We start from the raw sequence: 21,208 nt of genomic DNA, 5'->3' as shown, positions 1-21,208 counted from the left end.
TTATTGTTTTTGCAATCCTTATTGTTACTGTAATGCTTATTCTTACAATTCTTATTGTTATTGCAATGATCATTGTTATTGCGATCCTTATTGTTATTACAGTGCTTATTATTATAATCCTTGTTATTACAATGCTTATCGTTATTACAATTTTTTATTATACTTGTTATTACAATCCTTATTGTTATTTTAATTCGTATTGTTATTACAAGTATTATTGAAATCCTTATTGATATTACAATGCTTATTGTTATTATGATTCCCGTTATTATAATGCTTATTGTGATTACAATGCTTGTTATTACAATTCTTATTGTTATTACAATGCTTATTGTTATTACAATGCTTATTGTTATTTCAGTGCTGATTGTCATTGCACTGCTTGTTGTTACAATGTTTTTAATACAGTCCTTGTTATTATACTTGCTGTTATTACAAATCTTATTGTTATTGTAATACGTATTGCTATTAAAAGCCTTAAGGTTATTATACTTGGTGTCATTTCAATCCTTATGTTGCTGCAATGTTTATTGTTATTACAATCCCGGCTGATATTGCAATGCTTGTTGCTGATCTGCTGCTTGTGAGAGGTCAGGCTGCTGTTCAGTGGGAGGTGTCTTGTTCTAGCGGCAGTGACGCTGTGGCGGAGTTGGGGACAGGAGCAAGTGGCTGAAGCTGGAAGGTGAGGATCTGGGGACGGGGGGGAAAGGAGGGCGGGCAGATGGTGGGAGACCAACGCTCCGGACAGGGGCAGCCCTGACCCCGGGGCTGTGGCAGTGCGACACCCCCGGAGTGGGACTCGGGACTCGGGACTCGGTCCTCGGTCGCTAGGCCGCGGCTCTGACCGGCTGCTCGAGTAGAGAGCGGCCCCGGCGTAGCGGCTGGGGTGGCGGGGTTTGCTGCCCCCCCCCCCCCCCCCCCCCATTGGGCAGGTCACTCAGACCACTCCTGACTTTAACCTAGTTTTCATTCAAACTAAATTACATAATCAATGCATTAAATTCCTGAAACACAATCCTTGCTGTGTTTAAATTGGATTTTAATGCTGCTTCTGCCTTCAAACCCAAATCTCACTCCTAATGTTGGCAGTTTCATTTCAGGGAAATGCTACTTGTAATCTAACTGGGTTTAATCTTCACCCTGCCCCATTCGATGGACCTGCCAGGAGGACATATATTAAACCTAACCATTTTAAATGTCATCCCTGAAAATGGACATTATTTCATTTGCTTGTGTTTGGGTTTTATGAGTAAGATTATCCCCAGTGCAGTGCGCAACAGAGAAAGATTGAGTTACTAAATAAAGTGTTACTTTCCTATGTTTCTCAGTTTGTTTTCCACTTTTAGTTTGCAAAGTGTATTATTTCCTCCCCCGTTTCACTTTCTTCCCCCATTCTGTCACATTACAGGCTATATCTCCATTGATGCTTATTGGAAGTGACCGATGCCCATTTTGATTCAAAAATTGTGATGTCTTTTAAAAAGATTGACAAATTTTCATGTACCATTCTTGGCTGATTTTTACTACCCTTTCCAGTGTTTTGCTCGTGTGAACATTGTGCAGGTGGCATATTCCCAGCCTTCTGACTGTGCAGCTGAACAACAGCCACAGGAAATATGGTTGCTTGTGTAGTGTAGATAAGATTAGTGAGCACGGAAGGGGGATAGCTCCTTCGTATCACTGCTTGCTGCAGATGTTACTTTCTAAATGATAAAAACAAAAAAACTGCGGATGCTGGAAATCCAAAACAAAAACAAAAACAGAATTATCTGGAAAAACTCACCAGGTCTGGCAGCATCGGCGGAGAAGAAAAGAGTTGACGTTTCGAGTCCTCATAACCCTTCGACAGAACTTGAGTTCGAGTCCAAGAAAGAGTTGAAATATTAGCTGGTTTAAGGTGTGTGTGTGGGGGGCGGAGAGAGAGAGAGAGTGGGAGGTGGAGTGAGGGTGTGGTTGTAGGGACAAACAAGCAGTGATAGAAGCAGATCATCAAAAGATGTCAACAATAATAATACAAAAGAACACATAGGTGTTAAAGTTAAAGTTGGTGATATTATCTAAACAAATGTGCTAATTAAGAATGGATGGTAGGGCACTCAAGGTATAGCTCTAGTGGGGGTGGGGAGAGCATAAAAGATGTAAATAAATAAATAAATATTTTTCTCTTTTTATAATGGAAATAGGTGGGAAAAGGAAAATCTATATAATTTATTGGAAAAAAAAGAGAAAAGGAAGGGGGAAACAGAAAGGGGGTGGGGATGGGGGAGGGAGTTCACGACCTAAAGTTGTTGAATTCAATATTCAGTCCGGATGGCTGTAAAGTGCCTAGTCGGAAGATGAGGTGTTGTTCCTCCAGTTTGCGTTGGGCTTCACTGGAACAATGCAGCAAGCCAAGGACAGACATGTGGGCAAAAGAGCAGGGTGGAGTGTTAAAATGGCAAGCGACAGGGAGGTTTGGGTCATTCTTGTGGACAGACCGCAGGTGTTCTGCAAAGCGGTCGCCCAGTTTACGTTTGGTCTCTCCAATGTAGAGGAGACCACATTGGGAGCAACGAATGCAGTAGACTAAGTTGGGGGAAATGCAAGTGAAATGCTGCTTCACTTGAAAGGAGTGTTTGGGTCCTTGGACGGTGAGGAGAGAGGAAGTGAAGGGGCAGGTATTGCATCTTTTGCATGGGCATGGGGTGGTGCCATAGGAGGGGGTTGAGGAGTAGGGGGTGATGGAGGAGTGGACCAGGGTGTCCCGGAGGGAGCGATCCCTACGGAATGCCGATAGGGGGGGTGAAGGGAAGATGTGTTTGGTGGTGGCATCATGCTGGAGTTGGCGGAAATGGCGGAGGATGATCCTTTGAATGCGGAGGCTGGTGGGGTGATAAGTGAGGACAAGGGGGACCCTATCATGTTTCTGGGAGGGAGGAGAAGGCGTGAGGGCGGATGCGCGGGAGATGGGCCGGACACGGTTGAGGGCCCTGTCAACGACCGTGGGTGGAAAACCTCGGTTAAGGAAGAAGGAGGACATGTCAGAGGAACTGTTTTTGAAGGTAGCATCATTGGAACAGATGCGATGGAGGCGAAGGAACTGAGAGAATGGGATGGAGTCCTTACAGGAAGCGGGGTGTGAGGAGCTGTAGTCGAGATAGCTGTGGGAGTCGATGGGTTTGTAATGGATATTGGTGGACAGTCTATCACCAGAGATTGAGACAGAGAGGTCAAGGAAGGGAAGGGAAGTGTCAGAGATGGACCACGTGAAAATGATGGAGGGGTGGAGATTGGAAGCAAAATTAATAAATTTTTCCAAGTCCCGACGAGAGCATGAAGCGGCACCGAAGTAATCATCGATGTACTGGAGAAAGAGTTGTGGAAGGGGGCCGGAGTAGGACTGGAACAAGGAATGTTCCACATACCCCATAAAGAGACAGGCATAGCTGGGGCCCATGCGGGTACCCATAGCCACACCTTTTATTTGGAGGAAGTGAGAGGAGTTGAAGGAGAAATTGTTCAGCGTGAGAACAAATTCAGCCAGACGGAGGAGAGTAGTGGTGGATGGGGATTGTTCGGGCCTCTGTTCGAGGAAGAAGCTAAGGGCCCTCAGACCATCCTGGTGGGGGATGGAGGTGTAGAGGGATTGGACATCCATGGTGAAGAGGAAGCGGTTGGGGCCAGGGAACTGGAAATTGTTGATGTGACGTAAGGTGTCAGAGGAATCACTGATGTAGGTTGGAAGGGACTGGACAAGGGGAGAGAGAAGGGAGTCAAGATAACGAGAAATGAGTTCTGTGGGGCAGGAGCAAGCTGAGACGATCGGTCTACCGGGGCAGTTCTGTTTGTGGATTTTGGGTAGGAGATAGAAGCGGGCCGTCCGAGGTTGGGCGACTATCAGGTTGGAAGCTGTGGGAGGGAGATCCCCAGAGGAGATGAGGTCAGTGGCAGTCCTGGAAACAATGGCTTGATGTTCAGTGGCGGGGTCATGGTCCAAGGAGAGGTAGGAGGAAGTGTCTGCAAGTTGACGCTCAGCCTCCGCGAGGTAGTTGACAGGGCCCTCAACCGTGTCCGGCCCATCTCCCGCGCATCTGCCCTCACGCCTTCTCCTCCCTCCCAGACACATGATAGGGTCCCCCTTGTCCTCACTTATCACCCCACCAGCCTCCGCATTCAAAGGATCATCCTCCGCCATTTCCGCCAACTCCAGCATGATGCCACCACCAAACACATCTTCCCTTCACCCCCCCATCGGCATTCCGTAGGGATTGCTCCCTCCGGGACACCCTGGTCCACTCCTCCATCACCCCCTACTCCTCAACCCCCTCCTATGGCACCACCCCATGCCCACGCAAAAGATGCAATACCTGCCCCTTCACTTCCTCTCCCTCACCGTCCAAGGACCCAAACACTCCTTTCAAGTGAAGCAGCATTTCACTTGCATTTCCCCCAACTTAGTCTATTGCATTCGTTGCTCCCAATGTGGTCTCCTCTACATTGGAGAGACCAAACGTAAACTGGGCGACCGCTTTGCAGAACACCTGCGGTCTGTCCGCAAGAATGACCCAAACCTCCCTGTCGCTTGCCATTTTAACACTCCACCCTGCTCTTTTGCCCACATGTCTGTCCTTGGCTTGCTGCATTGTTCCAGTGAAGCCCAACGCAAACTGGAGGAACAACACCTCATCTTCCGACTAGGCACTTTACAGCCATCCGGACTGAATATTGAATTCAACAACTTTAGGTCGTGAGCTCCCTCCCCCATCCCCACCCCTTTTCTGTTTCCCCCTTCCTTTTCTCTTTTTTTTTCCAATAAATTATATAGATTTTCCTTTTCCCACCTATTTCCATTATAAAAAGAGAATTTTTTTATTTATTTATTTATTTTATTTTATTTTTACATATTTTATGCTCTCCCCACCCCCACTAGAGCTATACCTTGAGTGCCCTACCATCCATTCTTAATTAGCACATTCGTTTAGATAATATCACCAACTTTAACTTTAACACCTATGTGTTCTTTTGTATTATTGTTGTTGACATCTTTTGATGATCTGCTTCTATCACTGCTTGTTTGTCCCTACAACCACACCCCCACTCCACCTCTCTCTCTCTCTCTCTCTCTCTCTCCGCCCCCCACACACACACCTTAAACCAGCTTATATTTCAACTCTTTCTTGGACTCGAACTCAAGTTCTGTCGAAGGGTCATGAGGACTCGAAACGTCAACTCTTTTCTTCTCCGCCAATGCTGCCAGACCTGCTGAGTTTTTCCAGGTAATTCTGACTTTCTAAATGGTCAGCCCTCCTCAGAAACAAATCGTTTGTCATTTGGACAAAATTGGTTCCTTCATGTCAAGTTCAGGAATTCACCCCACCCCACATTGGTTAGTGACTTGATACAACTAAATTCCTGAAACTCATGACTATCAATAACATAAGATTTAAGTTGCAGCTTTTTACTTTAACTTTCTATTTTTTGTTTGTTTAGGTAGGTTGTTTATAGTTCCATTGTTAATGAAAGTAAGCATTATTTACAGGGATCTGTTTTAATTTTTTTTACAAATTATATTGTTTCCGAGCTTTGATGATGCGAGCATCTGAGGAAACTTTACCTCCTGTAATGCATTTAAAGCACCCTGGTTAACTAACCATCTGTTGAAGAAACTGCCAAGAAGCTGGTATTTAACTAGGGAAATGTCTCAACAAAGATATGTATTTTAGCTTAAACTAATTTATTTAAAAGTAACCTTTCATTTTTCACCATCTTGTGTGGAATAATGGTTTCCAACAGAACAATTATAAATCAGATTTATTTGTATTTAATCATCTCCTGTTAAATTATTTAAGATAGTGTTTTGGGTTGTTTTTCAATGGTAAAGGTGTGAAAAAACAAGTTATTGCTGCATTTAATGAAAACCATATGGATTTAAATATTTTAAAATGACTTGTCTCATTGCGCATTGGGTTTAATTTAAGGTTTGGCATTGCATGAATTTTCCACTTGGGTGTTAATAATCACTAACTCGTCCCCTAGACATCACAGTACATTTGTGCTATACTGAAATGCTCAACACAATTCCAGAAAGCAGTTTTGAAAATCAGTGTGCTGCATAAGTTATACCTGGACAAAAGGCTGTGCAGAAGAGCAATAATTCTGAAAGTTGAATCTAGCTTGCATCTTGTGTATTTTTCATGGCATCTTGGCTATTTTATGATATATTTCTGTAACTTCTATCAATGTGTCTTTGGTTAGAAGTGAAAATTGTGAATGTGACTAATAACACCTGAAAATAATTTCTTCTTGCATTTGTCCTTGTGGTACAGCAAGTAGGCATTTGGTGACTAAGTGAAGAATAGGGAGGTTGTAGCTTCACGCTTCACTCTCCAATTGTATTTTTTAATAACTGCCCGTCTCGCTCCACATCTTTACCAGATAAACATTTCTGCTGATGTTTAAAATGCTCCTCTTCCTAATGTACTTTTACAAAGTTCTATTACCTTCCTTCCTCTTGTCAGATAGTGGTTGGGAAGAAAAATTTACCGCTTCATACATCAGGGTGCAGTGAAAATTGCTGCTGATGATGATTTACCGCAGTTTTATTTTACTGTGGTGAAGTTATTTGTGCATATGTAAATATGTATTATATTTTATGGAAGTATAAATTATTTCAGAATTGGTGTACAATTTCAAAATTTGGGGGTGACATCAGGATTGTGGTTAATATTGAGCAATAAATGTGAGGGATACATTTTGTTGGGAAGATTAGAGGCACATATTACTCCTTGGAAAATAAATATCTTAAGTGGGATAGAGGAGCAAAGAGATCTAGGGGTACAGACATGCACATCACTCAAAAGTATTGACACAGGTTAATAATGCCATAAAATAAGCCAAAGAAAGCAGCTGGGTTCATTTTTCAAAGGATAAAATTGAAAGTAGAAAGATTATGCTAAACTTGTATAGAACCTTGGTTTGACCACAGTTGGATGACTGCACATTCCTGGTCTCCAAATCACTAAAAAATTATAGAGGTATTGGCGAAGGTGCAAAACAATTTACTAGAAAGGTGTGAGAATTGAGAGTTTATAGCTATCAAGGAAGGTTAAATAGGCTGGGGCTCTTTTCTCTAAAAGCAAGAAAGGTGAGGAGTGACCTAATGAAGGTCGATAGCTTTATTAAAAGGATAGGGTAGACATAACGAAAATGTTTCTGTTCAGAGACTAAAATTAGAGACTGTAAATATCAAACAGTCGCTAATAAATGCAGTTGGGAATTCAGAGAAATTTCTTTACCCAAAGGATGATTTAAACGTGGAACTCGGCAATACAAAGAGCAGATGAGTTAAATAGTATAAATGCATCGAAGGGGTTGCTAGATAAACACATGAAGGAGAATGGAGTAGGAAATTGTATGATTATTTTGCCAGATGTAAAGTCTCACCAGTTGTTCTTTGTCAAAGTACTTTATGGGCAAATCTCTCAACAGGTGAGATTTTATGAAACTCATGTCTAATCAAATCTGCTTAGTGTGGATGCTGGCTTTGAGTGTTTGGCCATCATTTCTCTACAAAATGTTATTTTTTTCAAAATGACCCAGGTGTGAAGCTTTCAGCTATCTTAAGTTCGCCGCTCTTAGCTAATGAACAACTTTTAATGTTTTGGATTTATATAACTGGTGGAATGATTATTAATATGCATTGGTATGAACATTGCAAAACTTCTGGGTTGTAAACCAGAAATTCAAGTGTTAAGGTAATTTTTGTTTGTTTGTTCATGAATTGTGGACATTGCTGGCAAGGCCAGCATTTATTGCCCACCCTTAATTGCCCTTAACTGAGTGGCTTGCTAGGCCATTGCAGAGGGCAGTTGAGAGTCAGTCACATTCCGGCCAGACCAGGTAAGGACGTTAGTGATCCAGATGGGCTGTTACACAATCCAGCAGTAACATGATTCCACATTTTTTATAAATTGAATGTAAATTCCCCAGCTGCCATGGTGGCATTCAAACTCATGTCTCTCTGGGCTGTTAGTCCAGGCCTCTGGATTACTAGCCTAATATCATAACCACTGTTCTGCTGCTACCTGTGTTTGCTATGTGCTACCCGAGGTGCTTTCAATTTCAACTTCTAGAACACAGCCCAAGAGAAATGGGGGTGGTGAAGGAAGAGCATCCCTGTGAATGAGCAAAATTATGACTTGAATAGTCTTAGAAAAAATGCAAACTATAATTTTGATGGTCCAAGCCTCCCTAATTACTTTGTGCTATCCAAGGGACATCATTGGATTGTGTCCTTTTTAAAAAGAATGTAGCAAATCATGATGTTCCTTGGTTACCCTAAAGAAACCAGGCAGACAGGGACCATATATGAATCACTTTAAGATTCACATTGGCTATTGAAGAATTGTGGAAAGGTACACATCAGAGGTTGAAGCTTCTGCCCCTACTTTCCTGTAGTTGGAACTGGAGGGCATAACCTTTACATTAGTATTAGGCTGTTTTGGGATGATGTCAGGAAGCACTTCTTCACTCGATGGGGTCATTTAAATCTGGAACTCTTTTCCCTCAAAAAAGCTGTTGAGGCTAGATCAATTTTAAAACAGATTTTTTTTTAAAGGTTACGGAACCAAGATGGGTAGATAGAGTTTAAGGTACAAATCAGCCATTATCTAATTAATAAAAGAACAGGTGTGAGAGGCTGAATGGCTACCTGCTGTATTCCTCCTACTACCTTCTGCCTACTCGATTCCAACTCCAAGCACATTTATGAAGATTGCTACATCATACATTATACAAAGTTTTTTTTGTGAACAGTTGTAACCTTGAAAACTATAATCTCATTCTGTATTGAGAAAGACAAATGTGATTGTTGCCATGGAGCTCTTGTAAGTTAAAAATAAGGCAAGTATCAATGTTTTTTTCATTGAATCAATTTGCAGTGCACTGGAAAGTGTCACCCTCCCAAAAGATTTGAAGGATGTATTCACCGCAACGGAGGGACTTTATATCAGTGACGCTGGGTAGTCAGGCTGGAAGGACCTATGACAACAGTAAGACGTGGAGGAGGCAATCCTGCTGGCGGGTAAGACAAATCAGGCAGTATCCTTCCTCAATAGCCTCGGGAGACAGTGACTTTAGTCCAATATAAGGACAAAACAGCTTCATTGTTTTGTAACTAGTTTGTTTTAAGAGCCCTGTGTCTCAATGCATTATTGGTCTCTTGAATAGGGGTTTGGGGGGGCGGGGGGGATGAATTCTTGGTCTTCAGTGTTAGTTTGCATTGTCCATGCAATAGTTATCTAAATCTGGGCACTGGACAGATATTGTGACTGGATCTCACTTAGCAGTGTTACTTTGTGATTGGGAACAGGGGGAGTTTGTAGAATTAGTGTATGTCACTGACCTGAGCTTTCTTAAAACTGCCTTTGTTAATAAGAGTATATATGTTGTTGCTCTGGGAGGGAATGTTCTATTCAGGAGCTACTGCATTGCTGTTTCCTTCAAGTTGTCCCACTGACCTAGTTCAGGGTGTCCAAGCTTTTGTTTTTGTGGACTACACGTGCATGCCTTAGAGCTTGGTGACCATGTATACAGGGTAAGGACACATTCCCACTAATTGGCACCTATTGCTGATGCAAACAAACGTGGTGACCTTTTGTAGGATTCATCCACCAATGAGACAACAATGTTAAAATAACTCCTTTCCAAATCTTCACCCTCACACATTTTGAACAGGACAAACCAAATAAGAAAGGTAAATGCTGATGAGGTCGCAATATCTGGTCTTCAGGGACTAGTTGTCAGAGCTGAAATCTTTTGACAGCTCAATGTAAAGGTCTGGTACAGTGATCAGCAGGGCACTGTTTCAATCCCTGATCTATCCTGGCCACAGGAAACCTGGCCTGGGGAAAGGGAAAAAGTCGGCCAAGGTTCAGTAGTAAAAATTTGCATTCAAACACAGCATGGAGGTTAAAATCCTATTGAATTCTGAGAGTCCAAAGTTAATTGAGCTGCTTTGCAATCTCTCGCCCTCCACCCAAAACAAGTTTTCCAAACACAATAACATAGCAGTACTTCTCAGATGTTGTGTTTATGGGCTTGTGCTTTAGTCAATATTCCAATGCTAACCTTCATGTGATCTTGCTGAATAGAGGATAGTGCTTTTCCACCAGCAAGGAGAGAGAATCATGCTAACCTTGCACATCTCCTGATGGATGACTAAAGTATGCCTTTGATGGACTTTGGGTCAGTCTCAGCCTGTTTTCTTGGGCAGGGGAAGGGATGTGGTGTAAGAATACTTATCAGTGCAAAAGAAAATACATTCACCTGGAGAAAATATGCCCCTGAAACTTGGAATGAATGATGATTTTTTTAAAAAAAATGTTTACTGTTAAGAATTTGCCACCATTAGCTGTCAAGTAATTACGTTCATTTCCACCTCTATATCTCTTTAAATACAATTCACTTTTCAAATTAGAAATGGAAACAACTGTCAAGATTGCAGCGGAGCCTAATTGCATTCTTGTTTGTCTTCATGGTGGTTTGTGGTATTGCGGCATACCCTAACCTGTCTGAACGCTGGCAAGGTAGGAATCATCCCAGCTTTTTGGAATGGAGTTTTTCTTAAGCTGTCAATTGGAACACAGTTCCATAGTAATATGTTAGTTTTGTTTAAAAATGATGAGCATTTTGACAGTGGTACAGTTTGAAGTTACTTTATATCACATTTGTGATGATATATCTTTTTATGTTAGTAATATGTCTAAGGTAAATGTACTTAATAGAAGTAAAACTGAAAATTCTGTAAACACTTAGCAAGTTAGGCAGCATCCATAGAGAGAGAAACAGTTAATGTTTCTGGTTAAGATCTTTTGTGAGACCTTAAATATTGATCAGGATTTTGTGTTAAAGTGGAACAGTAACGCTAACAGTGCTTACCGTTATTACAGAGTAAATCAAACAGCAACTTCCGGAGTCTGCACATGCATGTTTAAAAATGGAAATCTAACAGTTGCAGTCCGAGTTGCCCTACCTCTCCACAAGGTATGCTGTATCAGTCCTCGCTGATGGACACAGCATTGAAGTCGATGTGATGAGGTGAAATTGGGGTACTCATCAAGTAGTTATCCGCTAAACAGGTCAGAAAAAGATGTGGTTAGTGTAGGTGAATGTTGAATCGCATGATAGTAGTAAATACAGACAACAACCCCTCTGGCCTCGAAAGTTTTATTTTACAAGTTGGCATTCTCAATCCTTCAGAACTTAATTAGTGTTGAAGATTTTATTTTTACTATTCCTGTCTGTCTTTTATATATCTCTCTTTTAATTCCATTTTTTTTGCCAATCTTTATTTTGTTTTCTGTGCATGTTTTTAAATTGAATTCAATCTAATTTATCCTTCCTCATTTTGACTCTGCATGGCTCAGTGAGGAATTTTTAGTCTAATTGGTTGAAGAGCCTTGCTGTTACTTGTCCTACTCTCAGAAGCCACATATCCCCTGAAGAGGGTGCACTGTCAGAAATGATCTCCAGATAGTGCAACTTTCCATTCGAAAGCTCGCCAAAGGTTTGTGGGCAGCTGTCAGCATGATAAATGGTGAGTCCTGCTCCTTCACTGCCCATAAACTGTGGGCCCTTCACTCTGTTTCTTGCTTCACAGATGCTGCTTGACCTGCTGAGCATTTCCAGCATATTCTGTTTTTATTTCAGATTTCCAGCATCAATGGTATTTTTCTTTTATGTTAATGTATAATCGAAGTTTTGGTCCTGTGTGACATGATGGTGCATTGCCCTGGAAAATTTTTGTATTCTGGAAATATTTGTTCTGCTTGGGTCATTCATAAATGACCTTTACTTAGTGTTATTCAATAACTATGTTACAGTGTAAAATGATTTGCTATATTGTAACCTGGAGCACTATTTCTGTGTAGCCTGCTAAATTGCTTATGCTGCATGCCAATTCTAATACCCAGCCTTCTCCTTGCCAGGTCTATCACTACCTGTAACTTTTGTGATTGTTGCATTTCTTTTCTCTCCATTGTCTGTGCTGCACCTCATGAGCTAGTTTTAATGTTTGCAACGCATACTTTTGCTGTAAGTTTAGTTTACTGCTATAGACTCCCTTGGCACCATATTTTACTTTAGCTTGGTCCTGAAAGGTTAGACAAGCTGACAAGGCAAGTGACCCAGAAGGTGGTTGTACGGTGGCTCAATAATAGCAAAAGTTAATGCAGCCTACACTTAGGGGAGGTAAAGGTGTAGTGGTATTGCCGCTGGGCTGGTAATCCAGATACCCAGGGTAATGCTCTGGGGACCTGGGTTTGAATCCCACAGTGGCCATTGGTAGAATTTGAATTCAATAAAAATCTGGAATTAAAAGTCTTACTGATGACCATGAAACCATTGTTGGTTGTTATAAAAACCCATCTAGTTCACTAATGTCCTTTTAAGGAAAGAAATCTGCTGCCCTTACATGGTCTGGCCTACAGCAATGTGGTTGGCTCATTGAACAAGAGCAATTCGGGATGGGCAATAAATGCTTGCCACATCACATGAACGAATAAAAAAAACAATTGTTTACTTGAAACCATTTGTTAAATTCGGATCGAACTTGCGCAGAAAAAGCCTTCCTTATACGTTTTGTTAAAATGTGATTTTGTGAAAATCACTAGAAAATTTTGAATTCTTTTCAGCAAAACATACAAACTTCAAATTTTGAATGATAATATATTTCCCATCCTTCCTTCTGGGAGGTTGGCTGGAGGTTTTTGTTCTTGATTTTTTTTCGCCCTTTGGCGAATCGTTCTGTTTGGCAACTCTATCTAATTTGACTGAATGGAATCATGGACAGCATCTGCATCTTTGATTTCACAAATTAAGTTATAAGCCTCATTTTCTGACCTAAAAAAATACTGATTTATAAATACAAATGTAAAAACACATTTCTTGAGAGCAAAGCCCCAGGAAGCTGCAAATATCAAACCTTAACTGTTTCCCACAGTATTCTGGAGGTAGGACTGTGTTTTATCATACTGTGTACCTCTCTGAAAGAAAGGCACTCCTGGAAGCTATTGACAGAATGAAGTAAAAAAACAACAGTATGGAAGTGTCACGGATGGTGTGCGTCAACATCGCCCACATTGTTTTAACGCATTACAAGTTGCTAATTTCATCAGGGCTATATGGAAATGCCTAAATGGTACATTGTGGGGAGATTCATTTGAAGAAGGAAAATATTAGAGATTGCGGTCTACTGATCTCCTCAGCAGCCAAGTCTGAAAAATTGGTAGAGAGCTGAGCGTAGGCCACATGCCCCAACTCCCTGTCAAGATGCATCAAGTATACAAGGCCGACCTGATCCAAACAACCCACAGCGATCATGAGGACCTGATGCATAGACCCAGCTCACACTGATACAAGTTTTGTACAGAACGAATCTTTATAATGCCAAGCAAGTGTGATATTTATAAAGCCCATGTGCAGTTTTTATAAGCTAATCTTATTTTGTTTCCTCCCTATTTTCCTCTCCTGTAGTCTCCCTGCAACGCACACCTTGCCCGGCCAAGGGGACGGGTTGGAGACCTATTCCCGTGCCTTTGATAAAGCAGTGTAGGAACATCGCCTGACAGTGAAAGGGTACCATAGAAACTTTTACCTCACAGCACTTTGTGAATGCAGGCTTTGATGGTTTCAAATGAAGTCTGATGCTTTGCCACCAACAACAGATGTTAGCAAATAAATCCCCAAGTGCTCTTAATTTTTATGTGACTTGGTGGAAATGAATGATGGATGTGAAATGGTGGGTGGGAGCTTTACACTCTGTTCATTTAGCTAAATTGCTCTCAACTGATGGTAAAGTGAAATGGAATTTCATATCTGTATCTTTGATTTCGCAAATTGAGTTATAAGCCTCATTTTCTGATCTAAAAAGTACGGATTTATAAGTACAAATGTAAAACACATTTCTTGAGAGCAAAGCCCCAAGAAGTTATCAAAGATCTAATTTGCAATCCCAAACTGATGATATGGTCAGCTTTGCAAAAGTATGGATGTAGATGCAAATTGCAGCTTTACCCTTGTAACTGGGGGATGCAGTCACTGGAGATAAAATTTGCCTAGTAGTGGATTGACTTGATTGACTTCAATGGAACAAAGAATCTGGCAGAATATATAACGGATGCTGACCCACTACCACCAGTTCTGCACCTCTGTATTTGGATATTAACCCCCTCTGCTCAGCCTCCAGCGAATGTGTGTTCAAACACAGACTATGAAAGGAGTGCTTCTGGGAAAAAGTGAGCTGCTGGGTTCAAGGAGAGTCAAAATGACCATTCTGCTCAATAGAAGTTATAGCATATGAAGGCAGACATATTATCATGCGAGCACTCCTTCACTACCTTGGCACCAGTAAGTTAGAAAATTACAGTGCAATTTGTGTACTATGCAGCCTTAAAGAAGGAAATTTTCTTTAACAACAAAGTACTCCCCCATGGGTTTAATTTTGAACATAATTGCCTCCCTTATGTCTTAGCAGCATTACAAGAATTAAGAACAGAAGTAGCTTTTCAGCCCCTCAAGCCTTCCTGCCATTCGATAAAATAATGGTTGATCTGACTGTGGCTTCAACTCCACTTTCCTGTCTGCCCCTCAGAATCCTTTACTCCCTTGTCAATCAAATAGCTATCTAACTCTGCCTTGAATATATTCAGTTAACCGGCATTGTTCCCCCCTTGCAATTTTTTGATCTCCAGGTGCCTTGTGTGTTTCCCACAATGACACCATTCACTGATCTGAACAGCAGCTGGAGAGATTCTTGGCATTTCATGTGAATAGTGAACGTTTGGGTCAGGAGCATGTTCTCTGTTCATGGCCAATTTATCATGCCTTTTAATGTTGCTTTTTATTTTTCAACTAGAATGCTGGAGAAACTTGTCAGCACTTCCTACTCCTAGGCCAAACATGGATCTGTCATACTATTATGCTACTTTAAACATCAGTCCCTTAAAACATGTATCACCCAATTGAAGATGTGTTGTACTAAGGCTTACATATGTCAGGCTGCATATTACATACTGATGAAAGCATTTTGAGTTCTGGGTTGCTGATGGTTAGAATCCTTTAACTGAAGTGCGCACTGATGTAGTTGGTTAAATATTGCTAACTTTGTGCAGAATAAAATCCTTTAATTACAATTTCAGATTTTTCAGTTTTATCCAGCATTACAAATTCTATAACAGCGCCTGTGATTGCAGAAACTTAAGCCTTGTAGCAGGATTCTAAAATCTTAGAGCAGTCACTTTATCTGCAGCATGATTGAGTACATCTATGACCTTTGCAATTATTTGTTTGTTTTATAATATCGAACTACAGCAGTCAATCTTGCCATTTTACACTAACCTGATTCCCATTGGTCTACAACTGAATAGCTCTACAAATAAAATATTTTCAGTTTGGCAGCAGATGCAGCTCATTAGATTGATGTTTATAGCATCATAACATGTAGCCGAACCCATAGCCATCTAATGGGCCAAGCTTATTTATTTTCTTTCTGTTCTATTCTCTTCCTTCCCAAAAGGAAAACAAAATAACTTTTCTTCAGCTGACCATATAAGATCATTGCATTCAGTTTTAAAACGCATCTCCAGAAGGATACATTGGCTTTGTATCAGATGTAGTACACACTTAACCGGAATTATACTGGAGCATCACGATGGAATAGATTTCATAAACTTGAGTTCTATCTCCTTCAGTTTAGAAGGTCGAATATGATCTAATTGAGGTGTTGAAAATGATGAGGGTATGGACTAGGTCCCGAGAAACTAATTCCTCTGGTTGTGGAATTAAGAACGAGGAAGCACAACCTTTAAATTAGAGGTATGCCATTCAGGAGTTAAATCATGAAATATATTTTCACACAACGTAAAACAGAAATGTGGAATTCTCTCTCCAAAAGGATGTGAGTACTTGGCCAATTGAAATTTCCAAGACTAATCAATAGATCTGTGTAAGGTAAGGGAATCGAGGGATATGGATCAAAAACGTAAATAGAGCTGAGGTACAGATCAGCCAAGGTCAAATTGAATGATAGGACAGATTTAAGGGACCAAATGGCCTCCTGTTCCTATGTTCCAAGGAAAGGTGCCACATTCAAGCTCTTTTGCTTTCTTCATGTGCTTTTAGTTAACTGCTTAAACTTTGGCGTGGTTACAAATTAGGAGCTGCACTTTGTTAAAGGAAGTGTTCTAAATTTAATCTGTTGAAATTATAAGGAGCAGTTCTTAGTGCAATGTTATTAAAGTCTCCTGTTTAATAACAAAATTATATAGTAAACCAAAGAAATTGAAGCCCTGGTGCCATCATATTGATATATGCTGCCCAGTGAATGAATATTATACTTTTGTGCATGTCATCTCCAGTTTTAATATGACAGGGTTAATGGAACTGGATTAGATTTTTTTTATTTGAAGTATTCTTTTTCTATCCCATTCAATTTAGCATTCACAGTAAATAGTTCCTTGATGTGTATAAATCAATATGGATATTGCTTCTGGGATCATACCACATGATTATCATGGAATTTAAATCAAGAAGATATGGATTAGGGATAAACATGTATTTGTATTCTATCTTGCCTGAATTTTCCCATAATGGCCAAATTTTTATGTTTTACTCACACATATCCTTAATGCACTTGGATTTCCCCAGATTATATGACTAATTGAAGTAAAGCTGAATGTCATGAAGCTATTAATGTATACGATATTTTGGAAAGTATTTTTCTTTTAAAACAGAGGTTTAGTCTGCAGGTGTGACTTTAATTAGATTAAAGTCAGCTAGTCTGGGTGCTTTGATATGTACTTGTTTGAGACGTAAACAGAGAGGGTAGAGTGCATTTGCATTTTTTGAATAGAGCATTCAAGAAATGAGGTGAAAACTTGATGCCTTTCTAGCAGCTACCAGACAATTTGTTTATATTACTAATAAAATTGGTACTATGAAAGGGGCTTCATTGTTAAAAGGTAAAGTTCAAAGAGGTTGGTGAGACAATGAGCATTTGAATTCAATCAGCTGTGGTAGGTATAATTTCAGTAGTTTTTGGGTGTGCAGAGCAGAGGCAATGTGAGATCAAAAGGCAGGTGCAAACCTCCAACTGGCTGTACAGTGAAAAGAACCTCATTTTGAATTTGTAAGCTGAAAATGCTTTGCCTGGTGTTTGGTTAAGTCTATGGGTTGCTGTTGCCTTAATGGAGATTAGTTTGGGAATTTGTTACACGTTATGATAGTAATTCATAGCCATGTATATATTTTAACCTGTGTAAATTAATAAAATGTTTCAATTAGTTTAACATAAAACCTCAAGAACTGATGGTCTGATTCCTGAATTTAGAGTTGCATCTCAAACATAACACTTAAAATCATATGTTATGACAGTTGTTTAAAGTTTCCCTCTGGGATTTTTGAATAACTGCTTTACCAAATAAATCGGTCATAACATGAATGAAATAGCTACAACATGTAGAATGGCGATTTTGCAATTAGGATATAAGTACTACATGCTAAAGTTGAATAGCACTCTTCACTTGCTAACGGCTAATTGCACCTGTGTTACTTATCCACTTCTGCATTGGAGAATGGTATGGTATTTGAAGAAGTGAGGGCGTAGGGAAGGACTTCATTTTGCTTCTGCCACTTCAATTTCACTGAGCGCCACTAGGGGTCCTGGCAGGACCAGCCTTTTTTAATAAAGGTGTATCAGTATTAAAATTAGGCTCAACCCTTTCCATGCCTTTGTAACTTATATCATGGCATTCTTTAAAAAGCATTTGCAATTTCCTTCCAATTAAAACAATATAAGGCATTTACTATTTGCCATTTTAAAGACTGACAGTGGACTTGAAAACAAATAACTGGACATGAAATATTTGTTTGTCGAAACATGGTTGCAGCTTTGGTGGGATTTTTATTGGCATGATTTCTGAAAGACTTCATTTTGAGAAATATTACTGTAGTATAACAACTTGGAAATGGTTGTTTTATGGGTAGTTTTAAATTTTGTGGTAAGGGACCATTAACTATTGCAATATTTGCTTAATGATGGCCACCCCTTGGTGCTGATAATTGTTGCAAATACTGGCTAAAATCCCAAAGCAAAGTAGTCATCTTTGAAAACCAGCTGTCACCCTCCTGTGTTTGTTGCAGTTTTCCTCTTCCCCGAGTTTCTTTCCTTCTCTGGCAGTAATTATCAAGTCATGTCAGAACTAGGTGATTTGCTGATGATTTCAGGAGCTGTTAGTTTGAATTAATTATAAAATCAACATTGCTCTGTTGACCAACTTGAGAAAGCAAGCAAGTTTCAAAAGCAATTCTTTGTGCAGAGACTAATTTTTGAGCAATATCAAGTTCATATGTTGAGAGTGAGATTATGCCTTATATTTTTCCAGGGCCACACAAACTAGATTGTACTGAAGTTTGTTAAAATGTTAAAAAGTATGTTTCTTTGTGTTTAACAGATGAAAGTTATCATGATGGAGAGTTGAAGCAAGCCAAGCCAGCAGTTGGACCAGGAGTAGCTGTGCTATTCCCCAGGGCACCGCCTTTCACACAACCACAGGTAACTGAACAATCAGTTAGAACTGACTGTAATTAAATTTGATAGTAAGTTTATTTTGGCCGCCTTGAGTATCACAGGATCATTGAATGTTGGACACAGGAAGGCTGTTAGTAAGTTTGAACAGTAAGTACCGATGGCAACAAAAATTTGACCTGGAGAAGATAGGAAACTAATCAGTTAGAGGAACCTAGATCTTCAGTTCAATCTGATGAACACAAGATGCTACTCATTAATTGGCACATGCCACACATTTGTGAAAAGGTTTATTTCAAAATATTGGCTAAGAAACAAAAACAGCATGCAGCTAGCTTTACTTGAAAGAGTTCAGTGTTTTGCTATCATTAATCTTTAACATTTAATTTTTCCTTGTATTATTTAATGTCTTTTTGGGCTGAGAATGTAGCTAGGTGGGGGACTTCAATGTTTATCACCAAGAGTAGCTTGGCAATAGTGGTGGACAAGTTAACAGCTAGCAAGAGGAAGAGGCTTTATGAACATGTCTGGCCTCAATGCTGGCAGAGCCAGCAGGTGAGTGCAAAAGACAAGCCTGAAGCATTTGCAGCCATCTTCAGCCAGAAGTGGCAAGTGGATGATCTATCTCAACCTCCCCTGAGTTCTCCACTATTACAGAAACCGGTCTTCAGCAAATTTGATTCACTTTGTGGTATCAAGAAATAGTATTCCAGGCTTCATTAATAGGGACATGGAGTATAAAAGCAGGGAGGTTTTGATGAACTTATATAAGACACTGGTTAGACCTCAGCTGGAGTGTTGTGTACAGTTCTGGGCACCCACATTATAGGAAGGATGTGAATGCAGAGGAGAGAGTGCAGATGAGGTTTCTGAGAATGGTTCCAAGGATGAGCCACTTGAGTTATGAGGAAAGATTGGAGAATTTGGGATTCTTTTCCTTGGAGAGGAGAAGGCAAAGAGGAGACTTGATAGAAGTTTTCAAAATCATGAGGGGTCTGGACAGACTGACTGTCCCCGCTCATAAACAGATTGAGAACCAGAGGGCACAATTTTAAAGTGTTTGCAAAAGAAGCAGATACAAGGTAAGAAAATACTTTTTCACACAGCGAGTAGTTAGGGTTTAGAATGTACTGCCTTTATGTGTGGTGGAGGCAGGTTCGATTGAGGCATTCAAGAGGGCATTGGATTATTATTTAAATAGAAACAATGTGCAGAATTACGGGGAAAAGGCAGGAGAATGGCACTAAGTTAAAATGCTCAGAGCAGGTGCAGACACAATGGGCTGAATGGCCTCCTGTACCGTGACAATTCTGTGATTCTGCTGATTGCTCTGGATACAGCAAAGTCTTGACTGCTCCCCAGCTGCAGTGCTAAAGACTTGTGTTCCAGAACAAACCGTACCTCTAATTAAGCTGTTCCAGTACAGCTCCAACACTGGCATCTACCCAACAAAGTGGAAAACTGTCCTAGTGTGTCTCGACTACAAAAGCTGGGACAAATCCAAACTGTCAATAGCTGCCCTGTCAGTCTACTCTCAATCACTAGCAAACTAATGGTGTTGTCAATAGTGCTGTCAGGCAAACTTACTCAGCAATAGCTAGCTCACTGAAACTCAGTTTAGGTCCTGCCAGGACCTCTCAGTCCCAGACCTCTTTATAGCCTTGGCCCAAACATGGACAAAACAGCTGAATGTCAGAGGTGTGGTCAGAGTTACTACTCTTGACATCAAGGCAGCATTTGACTCAATGTGGCATTAAAGAATCCTTGATGTTCGCTAATGATTGCACAGTGTTAAGTGACATTTGTGTTTCATCAGATACTGCATGCAGTAAGATCCGGGCGATATTCAGGCCCAAGCCTGAACATCGCCCAATACAAGTGCCAGGACATGATCATGTCCAGCAAGAGAAAATCTAACCACCTCACCTTGACAGAGGTTAACAGACATAAAACAGAGTAGGGATAAATGGATCATTCTTGGGTTGGCAGGCTGTGACTGATGGAATACCACAAGGATCAGCACTTGGGCCCCAGCTACTCACAATTTATATCAATACTTGCATGTGGGAACCAAACGTAATATTTCCAAGTTTGCTGATGTACAAAGCTTGATGGGAACGTGGGTTGCAAGAAGGCTGCAAAGAGGCTTCAAGATGATTTAGACAGGCTAAGTGAGTGGGCAAGAAAATGGCAGACAGAACTTAATGTAGAAAAATGTGAAGTTATCCACTTTGGTAGGAAAAACAGAAATGCAGAGTATTTCTTAAGTGGGGAAGGATTGGGAATTGTTGATGTCCAAAGGGACCTGGGTGTTCTTGTTCATAAGTCACTGAAAGCTAACGTGCTGGTGCAACAAGCAATTAGGAAGGCAAATAGTATGTTAGTCTTTGCAATGCAAGGGGATTTGAGTACAGGAATAAGAAAGTATTTCTGCAGTTGTATAGAGCCTAGACAAGATCACATCTGGAGTATTGTGTGCAGTTTTGGCCTCCTTACCTAAGGAAGGCCGTAGAGGGAGTGCAACAAATGTTCACCAGACTAATCCCTGGGATGGTGGGATTGTCCTATGAGGAGAGATTGAGGAGACTGGGCCTAGATTCTCTAGAGTTCAGAAGAATGAGAGGTGACCTCACTGAAGTGTACAAA

The 21,208-nt window shown here is 40.5% G+C and overlaps 1 protein-coding gene across 1 annotated transcript in view; it reads left to right on the top strand.

Moving 5' to 3' along the window:
* The first annotated feature begins 583 nt into the window (after positions 1 to 583).
* Positions 584 to 21,208, top strand: part of man1b1b (mannosidase, alpha, class 1B, member 1b) — a 54,376-nt gene continuing 33,751 nt past the window's right edge. The window contains exons 1-4 of the mRNA XM_041193160.1: positions 584 to 682; positions 8,919 to 9,061; positions 10,457 to 10,565; positions 18,489 to 18,589. Of these exons, the coding sequence (XP_041049094.1) occupies positions 8,957 to 9,061; positions 10,457 to 10,565; positions 18,489 to 18,589 (315 nt within the window). The 5' untranslated portion in view covers positions 584 to 682; positions 8,919 to 8,956. The remainder of the gene's footprint in view (positions 683 to 8,918; positions 9,062 to 10,456; positions 10,566 to 18,488; positions 18,590 to 21,208) is intronic.

Source organism: Carcharodon carcharias, chromosome 8, assembly GCF_017639515.1.
Source record: "Carcharodon carcharias isolate sCarCar2 chromosome 8, sCarCar2.pri, whole genome shotgun sequence".
NCBI lineage: Eukaryota > Metazoa > Chordata > Chondrichthyes > Lamniformes > Lamnidae > Carcharodon > Carcharodon carcharias.
This window is presented reverse-complemented; position numbering and strand designations above follow the sequence as displayed.